At 37.3% G+C, this 21,321-nt stretch overlaps 1 protein-coding gene and 1 long non-coding RNA gene across 2 annotated transcripts in view; one reads left to right on the top strand and one right to left on the bottom strand.

Moving 5' to 3' along the window:
- Positions 1 to 2,978: 2,978 nt before the first annotated feature.
- Positions 2,979 to 4,952, bottom strand: LOC139131135 (uncharacterized). Its single transcript, XR_011552055.1, has 2 exons — positions 4,656 to 4,952; positions 2,979 to 3,918 (listed from the first exon to the last, which is right to left on the bottom strand). It is a non-coding gene; the product is annotated as an uncharacterized lncRNA (long non-coding RNA).
- A 5,596-nt stretch (positions 4,953 to 10,548) lies between these two features.
- LOC139132153 (uncharacterized) overlaps positions 10,549 to 21,321 on the top strand; it is a 46,494-nt gene continuing 35,721 nt past the window's right edge. Inside the window, exon 1 of the mRNA XM_070698543.1 lies at positions 10,549 to 11,257. Coding sequence (XP_070554644.1) covers positions 11,231 to 11,257 — 27 coding nt within the window. The 5' untranslated portion in view covers positions 10,549 to 11,230. The remainder of the gene's footprint in view (positions 11,258 to 21,321) is intronic.

The following is a 21,321-nucleotide window of genomic DNA, read 5'->3' as shown; positions in this document are numbered from 1 at the left end:
TTCTGCATACTGATGCAGAAGGATACTGCAAGCCTGTGAAGTTGATGTATTCGGTGGAGACTGTTTGATGCATGGCCCTATGATAACATGCCCCCGAAACTTAGTATTTGTATCCAAATTAATCTTGTCTCCCCGATATCGGTAGACTGTCAACAGTCCCTTTTGCCTTTCTTTTTCTATTATTGCTGTAGTATCTCGCACATACAGGGATGAGAAATGCCGAGGCATAAATGCAAGTCCTTAGCTAGACACAGGGCACTCGCGGCATGCCTGCGGCATTCACAGCTCGTGCCTTCAGCGCTATGCTCTTGCGAACCCCCCCCCCCATGTGCGACAGACAATACCAATAAGAGGAAAAGGCACAAGAAACTGTCGACAGTCTACGATTTCGATTCAGGCATTCTTTACGTAATTGCTCATTGGCTAAAAACTAACTGTGACTTTTATCTACGTGAGCAACGCCACCGCAATCTAATCAGCTCGATAGCTTCACGTTAATATGATATGTACGAAATTGCATTACATTAAGTTTGGTCTTTTATAAGTTAGCAGTGAATAAATGAGTGGATACAGAAAGACTGATACACACATTATGGTGACTCTCTCCCCCGACAGGTTCAAAACTGTAAATCGTTTAATAATAATAATAATTATCTTTATTCACACCTTAGGCCACCGGCCCTTTGTGCCATAATCGTAACAAGCATATACATTTAGATCAAATGTACAGGAATTACAGAAAAACATATTACAACTACATTAAACGGTCGTTTCTTCTTTCAAATGCATGAAATACAAATCTACAAAGATTTCGAATGATGGAATAGTCATCATTCTGCATTAATTGAATAAATTATCAAAACTAGGAAAATTGTAATAATAGAAAGGTAAGTATACATTTCTGAGATCAGAGTAAATCGGGCAAACCAACAAAAAGTGAAAATCATCTTCTACAGAAAAATTATCACAGTAACATACACGTTGATCTCTTGGTATTTTTACGTGTCAGCCATGTTCAATATTTAATGGATGTGAGGAGATGCGAAAGAGGTGCACTGTGACTTTAAAAATGGGTTTCATCTTGACATTCGAATAGTTTTCAAATGACGGTGAACTTTTGAAAAGAACATACGTGGCTAATCTATTATAGTTGTGAACTTGTTCATGCCAATGTTGTAGGTCAACGTCAATACAGCGTTGTCTAAACAGTGATAAAAACATTCTTTCATTTTCAAAACCTTGATTTTACCAGCTGTCAGCAAAACCGTATGAGAACAGAATGTTTTTAATTTTAATGCCCACAATTTTACCACTTTCTGCCATACAATGTTGTATTTGATAAGCATGATAAATGTACCACTCCTGCCTAAGTCTTAAAAGTTTCAGCCAATACTTAACAATTCTATAAAGTCTCATTGCTCGTAAAGTAAACCTTCCAAGTTCTGCTCTTGCTGCTGCATTTGAAATGTGTTTCTTTTGTTTTAATATTTGTTAACAGAATTTATTATGAATCTTTTCAATGTCGTAACCTTCTATATAGCCCCACATTTCACATCCATAATTCAAGATGGGCAGTATTTTTGTGTCAAACTTTTTCAAGCAAATATGCATAGCTTCATTACTGATAAAGTAAATTTTTGAATTCAGTGAGAAAAGTGCTTCAGATGCTTGGGATGCTAAAACTTCCTAGGCTTTACACCACAAACCACTACAAGAAAATACTACACCCAAATATTTAAAATATGGAACGACTCGTACATGTTTTCCCTGGTAAAACCAACGCTCATAGTTTCTTAAGGGGCCAACATTTCTGAATACAATGATATTGGTTTTACTAAGATTAACAGTAAGTTGTATTTTCTACAGTAAACTTCCATTTGGTTGAGAAGTCTTTGCAATTTAATTGCACTCTCTGCCAACAGTACTAAATCATCAGCAAATAAAATATAGAAAAGTTCGAAAATACCAAGTGAGCAGCCACCTAGCCATGGGCCGTTTTTAAACTCTTCATAAATATCATTGATAAAGAAAGAAAACAAGAATGGTGATAGAATACATCCTTGACGAACGCCATATTGACAGTCAAAAACTTCTGTTAAACCCTCATTACCAAGAACTCATAACTGTTTCCATTTTAATTTGAGCCTTTCCAGTCGAAATTGAGCCTTTTCATTGTTTTGGCTAAATTTTTAAACATACGATGTATTTGAAGTGTATTGATCAATTCTGTTGTGTGCGGAAAGCAGTTGCACACATTTATATTTGTGACTTGCAAAATCGGGCAATTATATTTCATTCTATGAGGTCAGAGGTTTGAATATTCACTGACAAGTATTCAGTCTCCATACACATGGGGATGACTGGCTTGAACATTCAAGCGAATGCATGTGTCGTGATATGTGGCTTTGAAATTCAAGTAAGGACAGTCCACTCTCTGAGTTGGCTTGAACATTCAAGCGAGTCTGATGTATGGCTTTAAAATTCAAGTAAGTACAGTCCACTCAGTGAGTTAGCTTAAACATTCAAGTGAGTGTATGTATTGCGATATGTAGTTTTGACATTAAAGTAAGTACATTCCACTCTGTTGGGTCGGAGGCTTGAACATTCAAGTCTTGAACATTGAAAAGCGACTTTAAAATCCAAGTTCAATTAATTATACTCATTAGATTTAATGCTATAAAATTAAAGTCATTATCTTCATGGCAATACTCATAGAGATCTGAGTCTTCAACATTCTGGTGATCAGAATTAATTTTGATTAGAGACTATAAAATAAGTCTACAAAAAGATGATCTTTGCCTGTAAAAACACAACTACCGAGATTTGTATCGCCATCTATATGAAATGAAGGGACACTCCTCTTTTTTATCAATAAAACAAATGTTCACGTTCTAAGTACAATTACACATCTTTAGTAGAAACTAATATATTCAATAACATTAAAATCTTAAAAAACTACGTACAACTGATGTAACCAATGTAATTAACTTATTTCATTTGAAATAATCTGTCAAATGAAATTTATTAAATATTAACAATCGTTGTTGCCTAAAATACTGGAATAGGGTCTGGCTGAATTTAACAACAGCAAATGAAAGGCTTTTGAAAAGAGATTATTTGACGAAACAAGTCATATAATATGGAGAACACAAAATCGATTGTTTGCATCTTTGAACATCTATTTAATTTCATCACAACTCAGCCTCTTACCCGAGGTGCATCTTCCCAGCAAATGCTATAAGAAGACATGCATATCCGTTTTCCAGTGTTTGTAGTAGACGTACCGTATTGTCTCGTTCGCGATATCATACGCTGGTACGTCCAAAAATGATGCGATCGGAAGGAAGAGGTCACCCTTATTCATTACGTGAGGTCATGATATTGGTTGAGTAATTCCCTTCTTACTTGTCAAGGCACTTGAAAGGAACTTTGGTATGTGTATTATATCAGAAATATTTGGCGACATGTTTTGAAGTACTTAAACAATTCATTCTGAACGCCACCAGAACATTTCAAATTTGTTACGATATTAGCAGTTTTGAACAGCATATTACATAATAATATAATAGACACATCCGATAATGATCTCCTAAGGTTAATCAGCGTTGACATGTCAGTGAGATATTGTTCGTTTTATTTCTTCTTAAGCGTACGATGGTATTCTGCCACATTTTGTAAAGTTAAATGTAGAAATGACATGTACAATAGGCAAAGTACACACATCTCCATGTTGTTTCCATATTCCATGCAGTTGATCAATACATGACGTATATGTGATATCTGCTCCTTGAAGAACCTGAACCTTCCCAACAACTAGCTTCCTTTTGACAAATGCTGCAACCATGACATCGATGTTCAGTTGGAAACCCTTGTCTGTTGTCTTTTGTGTTTATTTTTTTTATTTCCTTGTGTATTTCCCTGTGAATAAAAAAATTTCCTTGCTTAGATAGCTTACCAAATGCTTGCCGTTTAATGAGTGCCAATTAAGGCAGAATAATAATAAATATATCTGAATATTAGCAATTATCATTAATGTTAATAAGGGGGAGGGGTTGTGACTGTGATGTCTTCGCTAGGTTACCGGCTGCTTTACTTTGAGCTTGAATCCGATCAAAAGTCTACAAAAACTGACATCATGGCACTTTGCCCTTATCACTTTTGGAGAACTCTGTTAAGTATATTTGAGTCACTATGGGAAGTCAAACTGACAAGAGGCACGACCACGTTATTCCTCTGGGCAAGTATAAAAATGAAATAAAGCGGCCTAGTGCATTTACTGTTTTCACAGGCACAGCAGCTATGATGGATTTTGTTCCAGGCCTGTGTGTGTGTTTGATAAATTTGGTGCTCAATCTTTTCTGTTGAAAAAATTGCTGACGAAAATTTATTGTGTATATACCACACGTAATTGTATGAGACAAAGTGGAAACAAAATCACTGACGATTTATATTAAATTTGTACATTCATAAAACATGGGTCACCTAAGTTACAATTATCATTTAACTTGATAGGTTTAATTCAAACTGGCTGATTTGTAATGATTACTTTATTGACAAACACGGTTCAAAAGTTGGTGAATTAGTAGTATCTGAATGTACTCTGTCACATTATGACTTGTTAAAATTAATTTAAGATAAACAGTAAACCAAATTACCTCAGAACACACTCTCTCTTTCTGTAGCAGGTCTGCCATAGCAGCCATTTCTTCATCTGTTGTTGCAGGTGATTCTTGTTCCACTTGCTGATATTTCTGAAGTACTGCAAATCGCTATGCATATCACCTGGTTGTACGCATGTGGATCTTTCAATTTCATCAGAAGCTGTTCCCAGGACAATTGTTGAGTAGTTGTCAAATATTGGCTTGATTCCTCAATGCTCTTTTGTAATAATTCCATTTCTTCCAGTCAAATACTGGCTTCACAAATCCTGGACTGCCGGATGGCACCATGATTTCCCCAGCTGGTCCCTTGAATAACTCAAAACCACCCTCTGGGTTCCAAGAGCAAATATTCCCGTCTGACCATAATCTGTACTTCATCAGGACACTGCATTTTCCTTAGTAAACCTATGAAAGACAGTATAATACAATGTGTATGATACTAGAAAATCACATGGAAATTCTATGGTTGATTGTCCTAAATGTGTTTGGTAGATCGATCGACAAAGACGGAGGCTGAGTCAGACCATTTCAATCGACAAGGTATGAACATACAATAACATAATAAGGTAGGTTAGTTTATACAATCAGAAAGTTTACCTTCTTATTTACATTCTTTAAAGCCTACACCTGCCTTTTGTCTAAGATTGACCGTGGTTCTTTGTAAGCGTATGGTTGGTTTTTCGACCGCATACACTTTCCGATACATCGAAATATGTTTACGAACGTAAAGTATACATATTTATGATTGTCTCTTTATCCGGTCGAGTTGATTGAAATCTGAGAATTTTCGATGCAATATCAGTCGGAAGTTAGAGCTATAATAGAACTATTTTCAATTATTTTTCGAAGAAATTGAGATTGTAGAATCAACAGGGGTGTCCAATGGATCTGATTTTTACCGTCAGTCATTCATTTTGAATGAAATCATGCAAACAAAATCACATGCAGTTACTACTACGGTCCTATACATGCAATGAATTTGAACAAATCACTGCCATTGTCTTACATCACTTATACTCACGAAAAATTGTTTGCCATGCATACTCAAAGGAAGTACCATCTCTTTATGTAAATGCGTGAACGGGTGTGAGGAATGGCAAGTGGCTATTGTTCACGTTGTTATTGTTCTTGGCCATCATAAATGATTGATATGGAGAGAACTTTGAACGATGGAATCAACGCCGAGCAAACCCTCTCAGGGATCAAATAAAACTTGCATTTTCATGCGAAATATATTAATTAATACTAAAATCAGATCACAGATTGGCCAATTTTGACAAACTTCTCATAAACACGTCTCAGAAAATCCGGAGAAAGGACAGTGATGAAGGGACGGACCATTAGATCTTGGGAGGGGGGTGGTCAAAAACAGAAAAAAAAAAATTTCAGAGCAGAAAGTTAGGAAAAAAAAAATCTTCAAACTAGTTTGCAAAATAAAAAATAAATAAATAAGAAGACAAAGGCGTAAAAAAAATCTGCAAAAGTCTTTAAAATTTTGAATTTTTTTTAGATTTTACCGACAGAAAGCAACTTTCTGTATTTTTTAGTACATCCTCCCGGCACATTTTTAATTTTAATTTATACATTTAGAGTGACTGTATCACTTATACTGGAAGTTGTGATTATCTTATCTTTTCAGGACTTTTGTATTCTGATCACTTGAAAATTATGAAATTATAGAACCTGTTTCTACTTGTTTCCTGCGTACAAACCAAGCAGGTACACTTGGTAAAACATTGAAACTATGGTATGGTTGTCAAGACAGAAAGTTGTATTTGCCTTTTAAGATCAAGGTAAACAGATGCAGGCCACATCAGCTTCATTTTTTTCACAGTATTTTATTACAATGATGAATGCAAGAATGGGTGAACAAGTAGAAACACGTCAATAATGATAAAACAACATATCAAGTCATTATGTCTTATTTTGCTTTTAAAAAGGTATTTTCAATTCTTTTTTCTCAAAAAACAGCCTCAAAAAACAACAGCAACACATGTTTTAACATTCAACAATACACTACGTAGAATGCCATCTATCAAACAAATCCCAACACAAAAACACACAAAGGGGGTTGAACTTTGAAAGTTTCTCGATAGCAAATACTGAATAAATCTGAATGAATAATCGTTTTTGTGTAGCAAATTCAAAGAATTGGACAAGCCCTTTCAGAGAATACAGATTTTTTGACCATGAATGGCATAAATTGCCCTAAAAAGACAAATATTGAAATTTCAACACATCTATACACATCCAATCAATTTGGACATGCTGCTACAGAGAAATAGATGTTTTGATCAAAAAGGGCAACAATTGCTCTAAAACACTCTAAAAACACAAATATGCAAATTTAACTATATTATTTAGCTTATTTTAGCTTCTCAGCTTGTCAAAATCAAATGTGAATCATGAGATATGCATGATGTTTGGTGGGGTGCATGTAGCCATTTCACCATGCAGTAGAAAGGGAAGCCAGGAAACCAAAATAGTCAATTTTCAAAACTATAGGAAGCTACTGAGGAGCAAGAAGACCATGTTTCAGAGGAAGATGTGTAATCCGAAAAAAAATGCTCCCAAAGTGCCACCAAATAACACCATTTTTATCTCTATTTTTCAAAAGCTTCAACAGCAGGAGGGGGGACACCCCCCTCCTGACCTCCCCCGCAAAAATACTCCCCAAGTGCCACCAAATAACACCATTTTAATTTCTATTTTTCAAAAGCTCCAACGGCAGGAGGGAGACACCCCCTCCTGACCACCCCCCGCAAAAATACTCCCCAAGTGCCATCAAATAACACCATTTAAATCTCTATTTTTCAAAAGCTCCAACAGCAGCAGGGGGACACCCCTCTCCTGACCTCCCCCCCCCCCCCCGTGACCGCTTGCGTGGCCGCTTGTGGTGCTTGGCACCACATCTTTGCCCTCTTTATCTTCAGACAGCGACGAACTAAAAAAAAAATTATAAATCTGAAAATTTACTCTGAAAAAAAAAATTTGCACAGCTAATCTCAATTGGAAAAAAAAAATTTCAGAAATTTACAATAGTAAAAAAAAATTTTTCACAATTTCATTGTGACCACCCCCCTCCCAAGGTCTAATGGTCCATCCCTAACTATTGGTGAAGTCTCAGACGTTGAATCAAAGAAAATACTTGACAAATACACTGCATTTAATGAGATTGGGCAGAGGATACATACGGTTATTTTTGTTACATTTCGATGGTTTTAATGTTTGTCGATGTCAGTTCCAGTGACTTTGTCTGACACTAGTATTACGAGTCAAGGCCAGCCATCTGTCGAAGCTATCGTTGTACTTGACACTAGTATTACGAGTCAAGGCCAGCCATCTGTCGAAGCTATCGTTGTACACATGCATCGTATGCACGGTTACACGTTGGGTCGATACACAGCGGCTGCCGTGGCATGCATTTTCTATGCATGCCACGGCGGCCGCTGTGTATCGAACCACACGTAACCGTGATCGTACGCCTATGAATAAGACCACGGTCCCTCCACAAAATAAGACTCCTTAGCAAGTTATGAAATATCTATCGGCTGTCCGCGAGACACCATAAAATTTGATGAATCGAGGATAGATTATCGACCTCATCTCTTTTACGAGAAAGGGGAAGACCAATTTTACAGTATTTTAGGCCAAGGTCCCGCATAAATTTTATTTCCATGGAAAAGTGCACTTTAGCTGGCATGTGAGCTTATCAACGCTCACAGTCACAAAGTCATTTCGAAAAGCGGCTACATTTTACCATCATGTTAAATTCCATGATTAGGCAATCACTCATCGGATTACGTCCCGGAGAACGTCATGTCACTGATACTGATAGCATTGCAGTCACTGCACTCACCAGCAGTGTTTGAATGACTCTGCTATTTTTGGGGATCATGCATGCTTCGTTAATGTCGTGATTTTTAACGGGGAAGTTGAACATGCTTCTAGATTCTCAAGAAATATCTCGAAAATAAGGGTATCAAGCAAAGCTAGAAACTAGCTTTGGCCTCCCACCATTGCGGTGGGAAGCGTATAAGCATGATAAGCCTAACGCCTGTAACACACAGCCCTGCCACGCAGAGCTGAGCTAGAACCGAGGTAAGGTTCATTTCGACTGTCCCTTAATTGATTTCCTTCATATCACACTGGTGTTGATTTTTGTTGACTTGCATTTACCGAAACAAATTAGATTTCTAATGTCTTGAAATAAGTGTGATATGTGGGGCTCACGTTGTCCGTGGCAGTCTGAAGTGGTAGGCGATATGTCCATGATTAGGCCTGTGCGATTACATTAGCTGTTTGAGATTATGACAGAAAACGATTTGTAATGCTGTGATTACTTATGTTACAAACGATAGCCATCTACCGTAAAATATATACAAGTCCAGTGTTTTGTAAAAACAACTCTTTCACGGCTAACATATTGCTATGCAATGTGATGTAGAAGGTCGTCTACTCCACGTTTATTGACGTCTTGACGATTTTCGTTAGAGCAGTATAACAGTTGGCAATCTCATTTGACAGTGAAAAGGCTGAGACAAGCATTTTGTCGGGTTTATACGATTGAAAAACACCTCGTCTAGAGTACTTGGAATCTGAATTTTTCCTATGGATATCGAAGACCTCACTTTGGATAACAACAAGTGCAATAGAAGGAATTATTTCCAAAGAGGCCAGATTTCAAATAGGATAAATACGGAAGACTGAAAATTTCTTTCTAGTCAATGTACATTTCAAACTACGAATGTCTAAGGAAATTAACTTACCTGTTTCTCTTTTAGCAGGGTCCGAGTCACATTCTGCTGCTTGAGATATTTTTGGGCACATTACTGCTGTACTGACGAAATACTTCGTTCTGATTACGTGGACTGATAATTTTCACCGGAAATAATACGCGATTCCAATGATCCGTTTGCATGACAGCACATTGTCCAAATATGTTTTCTATATTCAAGTTCGGAGTTTCATTGCAGCCCATATATTTCTTTTTCCTGGGCGAAAAACTGGCAGATTCTGTTACGATGTTGACGAAATGTAGTCAAGGGTCAAATGTCTTACTATGGGTCGTTCGCTGCATCACCAACGGATTTTGGCGCTCATAACGTTGATTTGAATAGGAACACCATATATGGCCCAGAGTTATGCAACCCACAAGATATGATAATTGAGGTTGTATGCTACTGTTGTGTTTATCTCAACCTCAATCTTTTCGCTCAGAAAACAAAATACAATCCCACCAGAGGAACTTTGAATATACGATCTACGGAGAAATTTCAATCCAAGCACGATTTTACACATTTTAAAATAGGGAAGGTGCTTTGCGGAAGTTGGCGAACTAGAGAGATTTTGTCAACCTAAACATTTTCATAGTGAGCGTATTCGTAGCTTGCCGATCGCCTGCCGATCAACAACGGCAAAATTTTATTGAGTCAGACTGAACCCTTCTATTGATAAAATTTCTTTTATTCTATGTGCTGATGGTCCTCGCAGCGTAAATTGTTGCCTTCAACACGATTGGAACTAATTTGGGATAATTGGAATTTCATATTTTTCAAATTTCTCAAAAGTGTTAGGTGCCGTATAGCTGAACGTTACAGTATTGCAAATTACTCATAAAAACAAGTGTGTAATCTAAAAGAAAAGCAGATTAGATTATATTTGTAGGTTAAATCGGCATTACTTCAACATCCAATTATCCCAAATTAGTTCCAATCAGTTTCTTGGTAGTCCAAGTCGATCAAAGGTCAAACCTTTGTAGCAGATAAAGCATCGGCCTTCGAATTGGTATCCAGGCAACGGTGCGAGAACCGGTACTATCTGCAATTACATTGGTGAGTGACAAGGCTTTGGAGGGAGGTGCAGCCGGTTTACAGTCTTGAATTGCCAAACAAAATTAGTCTCCACTGCCAACAACTGGAACAAAAATGGGATCCCCTCAAGACAGAAACCTTCGCTGTAAAATACCATTGTTATTTTCATCGGTATGTATTTCGTTCGCCGTTCAACGGTTTTCTTGCCGTGCTCTACCGAGACAGAGATCAGATTGAACTTGAACAATGAATGGAAGTTTCACTTGAGCCAGATAACATTGATGAGATCGAATCTACTGGAAACGATTTCTCTGCAGCAAAGAGACGGACTTTAAAACGACCCGAGAGTTTGGGCTTCTTGCAAAGTGGCATGTGGCTCTAAAAACCGAACTATCCAGATGTACGATACTTTGATTGATTCACATTCTCGCTGACGACGACGCATATGGTATTTTATACCTCCATGGGTACTTGTAGTAGTACACGTCAGCAGTAATAGGATTATTCTTAACCGGAGGATGATTCTAGATCACCGAGACAATCATCAGCCAATAATTCTCCGCAGAGGTCAATTACTAGCAAATTTCACGGTATACGTCACCCTATTTACGGACAGGGACACTGGGATGATAAACATTAAATGTGAATTATCGTGTGGACACTCAAGGAAGCTTGCCGATTTGATAACACATCTAGATAATTCATGCTCTTTTATAACGTGATGGGAGAGAATACAAACCCACGGTATGAGAGAAAATGGCGCAAAAATTATCAGTTATGACGGTGAGTAATGACGAATTAACAAATTTCACTGATATGTAGAGGAATTGATTTCGAGCTCTTGCAACGGAACGATTTACAGTGTATTAGTACCTAGTGTTTATCAGCATTTTGATAGAATGGTGATGCTTTTTGGGTTTTGTTACGTTGTTTTTTAAATGTTCGTTTGATCGTCTTCGTCAATTTTGATTTGCGAATTGGCCGAGGACGCCTTTCGATCCTCGATGTCGCCTCTGTCGCTTGGATCAACTTCAAGTTGCAAAGACGTACAAGGGCTTGACCTACGTTAATCAAACGCAAAGTTCTCTGACCTGTGGCATCATGCCGACCGGATGAGATACAATCTTACCAGATGGCGGAAAGCGTTATGTAACAGTAATTTTCAGTAAGGCCAGTCAGCCTATTCTAAGGTGTGGTCCCAGCCCTCAACTGTTGATTTAAGCCCACTCGTTGACTCAGGAATTTTGTTTGTACCAAGGCAAAATCAGCTCAACCGAGGGCTGACGAGAGTTTACGCTCGGCACTCTGTGTTCAAGATTGACATAACATTACGTTGCATAACACTGGTCCATTTTCAGCTATCTTGTTCAGACAATCTGTCATTGTATCTACATATTACCCACCGGGAAAAAATGTGCGTAGACCCAACATTTATTTAAAAATTTGTATTTTCTTCCCATAACAATGTCTCTTTCGGTTTATGAAAACCAGTGCAGCTGATTTTGATTCGCCCAGACTAACTGTGTGTATTGCATACATACGTCTGTGTGATGTAGTCGGATACCATTACAAATGTTATCGCTTCAATAAACAAAGTCGAGTAGAGTTTTTAAATGAATGGAAGTAGTATCTTGTGTCTCAATCTTGGACACAGGATGCCAATCGTGATGGGGTCTCATTTAAAACACTTAATTGGTAGGATCGGTTTTGTCTTTATACAAGCTGATTTTCTGATTGCATAACAGTGCGATTGTAATTTGTCTTAGCTGAATGAAGGATAAACCGTGACAGAAATCACCATAGGTCGTATGACAGAAAATTACCACCTGTAGGCCTATCGGTAACAATAACAATGCAATTATCAACGTTCTACGAGCTAATGATTAAAGGTGGGATCGATTGTTGATCGAGCTATTTATATCTGAATATATTGTTGCGAACTATATTTCTGTCGACTAGGATTGTTCAAAATTTTAGCTAATTCTAAAAGTTTTGAACAGTATTAAATCGAATTATGTCTACCGTCGTCTTATATCCAATAAATTGATCAGTGTGTTTCCTTTGCAAGTTCATAATGTGTTGATAAGAAATTTTCACTTGCGATTACTCAGTCGATAAGTGTAAGAAAACATGTCTATGTATCTTTTTGAAGAAAGTGTGCTTGAATGTTTACGTTCTACTCATGAAAGAAATCATAGCTGCAACTACTTTATACCTTCTATCACACAAGCAATGGTGAACATTTCTTCAAGATAAGGGAACACTTATGGCAGTAAAAATGCAGTGTGATTAAACTCCGCAATCAGTATATGTCAGCAGTACATAAAGGTCACGCTTCCGATTAGATATTCCGATCTCATTCAATTTTTGTTCACAGCCAACAACAACATGTTTAGATAGCTAAAGGTGATTGGGGCAAAAGGTGTGAGTGGTGGCTGAAGGAATTCGGGGGGAGGTATTCGAAAATTTTGGTGATAGTGAAAGGGGGAGACTCGAAAGTTTTGATCTACCTGTAGGTGGACCCGAAAAGATTTGGATTTCGTCTTACTTTTTACATTTTACAATTCCGAGGTAAAATGCAATCAAAACTGCATAATATCTTAATGTCATCAAATTGTTGTAATGTTAGTAATAATTACCGAAATCAAGATTAATTTTGTCACATTTCTTGAGTTTCATCATCTCGGAAAAATCTAAACATGACTGTAAGATTTTTCGTAAAAAACATTACGGGACAGAAGCTGAAACTGTTGATACATGTAATTTTTTTCAATATTTCTGTTGCTCCCTAGAACATGCTATAATTTAGTTTGTCGACAAAGCCTTTAATGCAATGCAATGGAAGTCCAGACTGAAAGTTATTTAATTGTAATTGATACTATAAATGAAAAGTAGGCTTACACAGGCTGTGTTGGTAAGCTGAATGCTTGACAGTTAAACATGCTGTGGGGAGTAGAACAAGAACACCGTTGTATAAACTGAAAAAAAAACATTGACAAAATTTTCAAGGTTAATACAGCTGCCCTTCTACTACGTGTCACTGTCACTGCATACTGGCAGTGACAGAGATAGCTCTGACTCTGATGTAGTTGAGAAGAGTTTGGGTTTAAATGACGCTCATGAGAATGAAATATACTTGTACATAACATCATACCAGAGAGCAATCTGATTAAAATCAGATGTAGAGTACGGCGACGTCTTCTTATGCGTACGCGGTATTCTCTTGCTGTCGCCTCTCACTAGTAGTAGTGAGAGGCGACAGCAAGAGAATACCGCGTAAGCATAAGAAGACGTCGCCGTACTCTACATCTGATTGTAATCAGATTGACCAGAGAGCAACACATTATATGGAAGACCGGGAGACTTCCTTTGAAAATATCAGGATTCTGGCATATAAGAATAATCAAATACTATTAAGAAAAGATGGGGGTTACCATGCTTGATTTTCTAAATTTTAACATTCTCGTAGTAAAATACCACAGAGGTAAAACTGAGAACATTTAAGACTCTATTTAAATGAAAAAATATGCGACTTACAGGAATTTTTTTGGACCAAATTTGCTTATTTCACCCAAACTTTCAGAGATTAAACGTTTATTGTATGCAGTAATTTGTCAATTTTGAGCAACATCTATGCCATATATGTCTTGCACTTTTGAAAAAAAAAAACATTTTTAAGATGGTTAACTATGATAGGTTTTCACAATTTGGCAAAATGTTGCCAGAAATTCACAATCAGCATACTCTCTCATGATCGTCATTATGTGCGCGCTTCCACAGGTGCCATTGACCTGGCCAGAGTTGGATTAACTCAAATTGACTCAGACTGATAAATTCAACATCTGCGAGCAGAACTGCATGTTTATTTTTATTTTCCGTGAATCCCTACTAATTATGCAGTTATGTGATAATTGCGGTAGACTTGGATTTTTTTGACTATGTAGACGGGGGACTTTTGAGGGCACTGAGGAATATGGGAAAAAATTAGATTTTCCATCCCGATGCCTCCAGCCCCCCTCCCCCCACCGTTATTTGTGAACGCAGCGTAATGTCTCTATCAGTCCTTAGTGATGTTCCTATCTCACTATAGTAAGTATAAAAAGCAGGTTTACAATCTTCTTCCGATCTCTCTCCACTCCCCTTGTTCTGAATTTCATGTGGACAGCTTGTAAACTTTTCATACTCAAATTTTGAAATCGACTGTCGCAAGTCTTGACACACATGGATACAGAGCAATATCACAGCAACTGAATATTTAACAATGTCTGTCAGTGTCAGCATGTTATATGTTCACTTATGAGAAATAAACATTGCAATACTCGAAGGCACAATTTTGTAAAGTTTCCAAATGAAGAAAGTCATGATTGCCGTTGATTAAGAGAATAAATATCTATCGTGGAGTACTGTACCATCACACATGTACGGTATTTGACGGTATTTGTTTGTCTTTCATTGTCACAGTTCATCTAAGATCGATTCTTTTCTTATGGTGTTCACACTTTAAGAGCCTTCAAATTGTTTCTCTCTGCTTATATTAGTAATGACATATTCAATCTGACTGGTTTCTGTCTGTCGCAAGTGTTTGTTTTTTGTCTTATTCTGCACTGGCAGTACAATTTTAGTTACCAAGAGAGGGAACTTGTTTGGTGACCTGTGAAAAAAATTCAAAAGAGTTGTCATCTTATTGTGTCGGCAGGACTGTACGAAAAAGTTTTGTTCGTGCATCACGCGTCCGGGAGTGACACTATACGATCGGAAATTCTACAAAGTGTGGTACGAGTATTCGGATTTCTTTGCCTCTATATTGTTTAAGTTGTTTTACAATAATACAATACAATAATACAATACTTTATTGCTCGACAACACACTCAAGGAGTGCGGTAAGGCAAAAATTACAAAACTCAGCAAACACTGGATGAAGCCGCTGCTGGGGGAGGAACTAAAGTACAAGAAATAAATTTGGCAAGAGGTAGTTTATCTTTGTGAGTAAAGATATATATGAACTTTTCTCTGTCATTCAAATCAAGAAAGCCTGGATTATACAAACTTGTGGATGAAAATAGACCATCTCGATACGTTCTGTATTTTGGACATTCTATAACAAAGTGAAATTCATCCTCAACTAAAGACTTACAAAACTTGCAGAATCTTTCATTTGCAGGAACTTTAGGAGTTGACCTTCTACCCAGTTCTATTTGTAGGTTGTGATCCGAAATTCTTAGTTTTGTCAGCCACCTCCTATAGGTAAAAGATCTTATATCTAGCAAGTAACTTTCAAATTCAAATTTTGTCTTAAAGAGTCTGTAAGTTCGGAGCTTATTCCTCTGCATTCCACACATCCTTTTATCATTATGAATGTTTTTCAGCCATGTTTGTTCATAAGTTTCACATAAACTATCATATACATTATTAACTGTGGAATTAATATTGCAAACACAAGACCATATATCGCTCCCACTGTGAGAGTTCAATATTCTTTGTATATAATTATACCAATCTGAATTCAACCTGGATGTATAAGCAGATCTCAATAAGATGTCATCTGATAAAACCAATCGATGCCAGTATTTGAGCATGTGTTTTTATCACCATAAAGTGTATTGGATATCTACCCAGCTCTCCAACAACACCATCAGACGGTGCATATTTAGAGACTCCTAGGATAAATCTATAATAAGAAATAGCGTGGTGTTCACGTTATTTTCTTGCAATAATTTCTACGAATGAGTTGTTTGCAGTGAGACTCAATAGCTTATCCTCTAATAACCTCCCGTATCGACATGTGTAATTCTTTGCTGTACGGTTAGCCCAGAATCCTTTTCCGTCCGCTTGCCTCCGTACCTCCGACCCACTCCACTCCACTCGGAGGTACGGAGGCAAGCGGACGGAAAAGGATTCTAGGCTACTGTACGGTATACCTCAATATTCAATTAGTCGTATCCAACACATACAAAACATTGCTGCCAGGATTGTTACCCTTTCAAATCGTCATGCTCACACTACTCCACTTTTACAGGAATTGCACTGGTTGCCAGTTCATCAAAGGATTACTTTAAAAATCTTGATAATCTCTGTGTAATAAAGGGAAAGTGGCTTCACACATCACTCATCTCGTCTTGTATGTGCTTTGGTGTGTTTAGTGTCTGAAATGTTTTGGCTGTGAAAATTAACAAACAAGCTTGTGTGAAAATTAACAAACGAATCGTTAATTTTAAAATAAGCCATGGCGAGACGTGGGCGTAGTCAGATGTGTCTTTTGACAACCTTGACTCTTTTTTTATCCCCACGTTTCGAAACCAGAGCGGTCTCTTCCTCAGTGGCCTAAGATATATGTATTATCTTTTTTGTTTTATGTCACGTCGATATTGTTGATCTCCTGTTCTTCTAGCAATGAAGCCGGAATATTTATGTTTGGATCGTCATGTGTTTTTCTTGTTCCTTGACTTGTTCCTAATACAAAAATGCCGTGGACTTTGGCCTGTATCAGTATATCGCTAATGTTTGGATTTCTTTTGTATGCGATGATCGGTTGTTGTGGAAATATTTCATTCAGGCTTAGTGTTTCGTCCTTGTCTATGTGTTCCCAGTTTTCGCACATTGCTGCTTTTTATAGCTTGTGTTCTTATATATATATTGTTGCTATAATTTTCGTTGTGAAGACTAGTGTTTTCTTTGTTTCTTCGTTTGTTCGCTTGTGTTCTAGTTGCGTAATTCGTGCGGCGAACTGTGCTTGCGATTTGACTGGAGATTTCCTGTTGTTTTAGCCACGTTCGATTAATCTTGCATAAAGTGTATTGACCTTTGAAACAAAGTCATTTTTGCGTTGCAAGTTCTAATGTATCTTAGTGTTTTGCCTGGCTTTTAAAGCGTAGATTTCAGGTGGCCTGGTGTTTTATGTAAGAATTCAAATCTGTCGATTTGTGTTCTTAGTTGTATGTGGAGTCCATCGAGACTTGTGTTTGAATTTGTCTTTGGTCGATTTGTATCGCATAATGTATCGGATTTTCCTTCTCCTAATGTTTGCGTCTTGTATGAGATGAACTCTGTGAGGACGATTTGGTGTTGGGATGAATTTCAACCCTTACCCAGTGTATTGATTTTTGCTGTTGTTAACTTTTGTAATTATAGACTTTGATGAATCTAAGATTCGTATTGTTATGTTTATGCTATGGTCGGCATTTGTACGGAGTTTCATTGTGTTTGAGATAATATGGTGTCCCCTCTTGTACCGTCTTTTTCTGGCAATTTTGTTGTTTTTCCTGTTTCTGTGTTTGGTGACACAGTATTGTGAAAATTTGTATTTTGCATTTGTGTTACGGTAGTTCTTGTTTGGAGAATTTGCTGGCCTTGAAAAAGGCCGTCTGCTATGGGTTTCAAAGACAGACCCGATTCTGTTCGTCCCTTTGGACGTTTGTGTTTTGGGTTGTGTATAGCCTTTCGTTTGGCCAATAAATTATATCGGCTCTGGAGGCATTTGGCTGTCTTTCGTGTTGTGGGATCTTGACAACTGTCAATCTCTGTTTATTGTTTGGCTATAAATATCTTTCTTGTTTGGCTGTGCTGTGCTTGATGCAGCGGAATGTAGTCAAAGCACGAGGTGACAAATAATTTGTCACAATGGTGCTCCGATGTTGTCACTTATTGATGAGAACAGCACTAGGTAGTGGCCTGGTAAGTATGCTTTAAGGCGTACTTGAAGGCTCCTTGGTGTAGTTTGTGTGTCGCAGAAGCGTTTTAATGCTCCGCTTTGTTTAGTTGTCGCCTCCTGTAACGAGTAGAGTGAATCGAGCCGTATTGCAAGACTTCCTGATCTACTATGACGGGTTGCTCTATACTGGTGTCGGACTGACAGCACTTGACTGGAGCGTCATATCGATGTCAGTCTCGTCTGGTTATCCCGGCTGAATGCCAATGTCGATCAAGAAGGCCTAGGACATAGCTTTTGTGTCGCTCGTGGTGAGATATTGAAATTGCTTGTGTTTGAAGACTATTTATCTTGTGTTGAGTCGATTGTGTTTGACTTCTTCTCTCTTTCTGTGCCGGCTTAGGCTGTTACCGCCCCGTATTTATTTTGTAATTTTATGTGTAATTTTAGTGTACATTTTTGGGGTTGAGGCATGGCAGAGTGTTGATACGGTAACTCTCCCTTTTGAGTTTGTCTTGGCCTTTAAAAGGGCCGTTTGGTATATTATGTTCCCTGTTTGGCTCATGCTGTATCCAGTTATGTACGTTATTCACAACGTTTACTGTTGCTGCAGTGTGGTTTCTTGTCGATTCATTGTACGGCCTAGGATCTTGTCTTGCTGATTTTCACTCGTCACAGTCACATGAGGTCTACTCCGCTCCGCGTCTATGCGCCCCAATACTAACCGTTACGTTTTTGTTATCAAGTTTGTATTGAGGGTGTTGTTTGCTCTTGTTTCCGCTTTCATGTTGATTGGTTAGTTTTCTTTCTAGTCGCATTTTATTGGCTGTTAACTGAGGCACTGTAATTGGCTGTTATTTGTGAATTCTGATCTGTGTATTTTTTGTGATTTCAGAATCTTGTGTTTTCGATTAGCGTTACTGGGTTTTGATCTGCAGACATTGATGTTTGTATTTTCTAATCCTAATCCGTATATGATTGTTGGGACAGCTAGTGTTACGCTTGTATGTATATGACGATGGATACCTAAAAAGTATTTTCGTGTATGTAAGCTTTCGACTTAAACTTGCAGAGCAGGAATAAGTAAGAGTCATAGTTAGTGAAGGGAAAGCAACTCCACACATCGTTCATATATTGGTGGTTTTGCGTTAAATGTAGAGTACCGGGGTAGTCTGTATTTTTTGTTACACTGTCTGGTGTATAGAGCTGATTAGGCACGCAGAGACACAGAGGCTGTAATCTGCGTGTCAGTGCAGCCTGTGCTCCAGAGTGGAGAGACTGCGTAAGACACTACGATTCTTTGACGCTATATTTCGGAAGTTTGCCAAACTTTCTTCATCAATTGCCTCAAGTTCATCTTCAGTGGATAAATTGTGTGGTATATTGGCAGATGGTATGTATTCCTATGTTGTCCCACTCGAAATTTGTTCTTTCATTCTGGAAGCTAGGATGTCTAATTTTGTTCTATCGTGTTCAGGGTCGTGTTCGTATTTTGTTTACTAGATTGAGAGATAGATATATGTGATCGTCAACATGTTTAATGTTGTGCGTTTCTGTCAAAATGCAGGATTTTTTCTGTGTTTATAAGTTGACTGTTGTTATCTTTGTGTGAAATCACGGGTTGACGAGTTTATTTTGACGCTTCCTTATTAGTGTGTAGAATGTCATTCATCTTCCTTTATCTAACGGTTTGATTGGTATCTCACCGTTTTCTGATAGTGTTCTTGATCACATACCTTAGACATAGGATGTATTTTATTCTGTGTTTTGGAAGGTGAAATTCAGATGAATTCGAGGCTGCTATGTGTATTGATGTTCATTTTGGTTTGTGCTCTTGTAATGCGACATTTTTGTTGATGTAATATGTTTAATTTGTTCTCTATTTCTGTGCCCTCTAATGATGTTGACCCCTTCTATTTATTTTGTAATTTCATGTGTAATTTTAGTGTAGATTTTTAGTGTTGAGGTATGGCACAGTGTTGATAAGGTAACTCTCCCTTGGGATGTGTTGGCCTTTAAAAAGGCCATTCAAATGAGCTATCAAAGATTTCCACCTTCTTTATTAACAGATATGTCAAAATATTTATTCTCTACATAACACAGAGCAGCTAGCTATATCGGCTGCTAGGTCGCTTGTTATTTTTCAAGGCTAATTTTGCTCTTTGGACAAAATCTCCTCCTTAACATCTGGTCCAACAGCTTTAATATTTTGGTATATAGGTCACATGGGATCGCCTAATTCAGATTTTTTCAAATTTTGATAGACTATGCGAATTTATATTTTAAGGTATTTCTTATAATGTTGGGTAAAACACTTAAAAAATTTAAAACTTCAACTGTGTATTTTTGGGCTATGTTTACCGTTTTGGATCAAATAAATTGATTCTCTAGATAATCAGTCTGAGAGTTGATCTTAATGCGAAATGTTTAAATTATCAAAAATATTTTGTATTTTTGCAGCTACTTTTGCCTTTTTTGGTCAGGCCATCTTGAAATGAGCTATCGAAAATTTCCACCTTCTTAATCAAAAGTTGTTATCTACATAATGCAGGGGAGTGTGTTGGCCGCTAGGTCACTTGTTCAAACTTACTAGCTCTGGGACAAGTGAATTTTCATTTTCACTTGCACGAAAGGGAAAAATTACCAGCCCTAAATTTCGAATAATTGTACCCGTACTTTGAAATACACAGCAAGAGCTACAAGTGTATTAAAGTTAATATAAACAGGAAAAAAGTAGATTCAAACATAAACTACATCTTATTAGAATGAAGGGCTGTAATCAAACCTGAATGTAGCAGAAAGATCAGCTCTAGAATACTTTTGTGTTTGCAGCAGATTTTGGTCATGTGGAAAAGATCTAGCATTTGTGGAATTTTTCCGGAAAGTAGATACAAATAAAATCTTCATAAAATATTTATGTAATCAGCTTGTCTGCCTTTGCACTTTCACTTATTACATAATGCCAAATATATGCTTAAGCTGAGATCACAAGCAATTGCTATACAAAAAGAAACATTAAATACCCTGAACAAATACTGTTCTGCACAAATGCAAATCTTTGCAATGACCAATGTCGCCTAGATAAAATTATTTCAAAAGTTTTATCGTTTTGTCAATACTAAGATTTTGTTGTATATTTTTTATTTAAAATCACTTTCATGATATTTTACTGCATTGAATTTTTCAAGTCTCACTTCTTCAT

Source organism: Ptychodera flava, chromosome 4 (genome assembly GCF_041260155.1).
Source record: "Ptychodera flava strain L36383 chromosome 4, AS_Pfla_20210202, whole genome shotgun sequence".
NCBI lineage: Eukaryota > Metazoa > Hemichordata > Enteropneusta > Ptychoderidae > Ptychodera > Ptychodera flava.
This window is presented reverse-complemented; position numbering and strand designations above follow the sequence as displayed.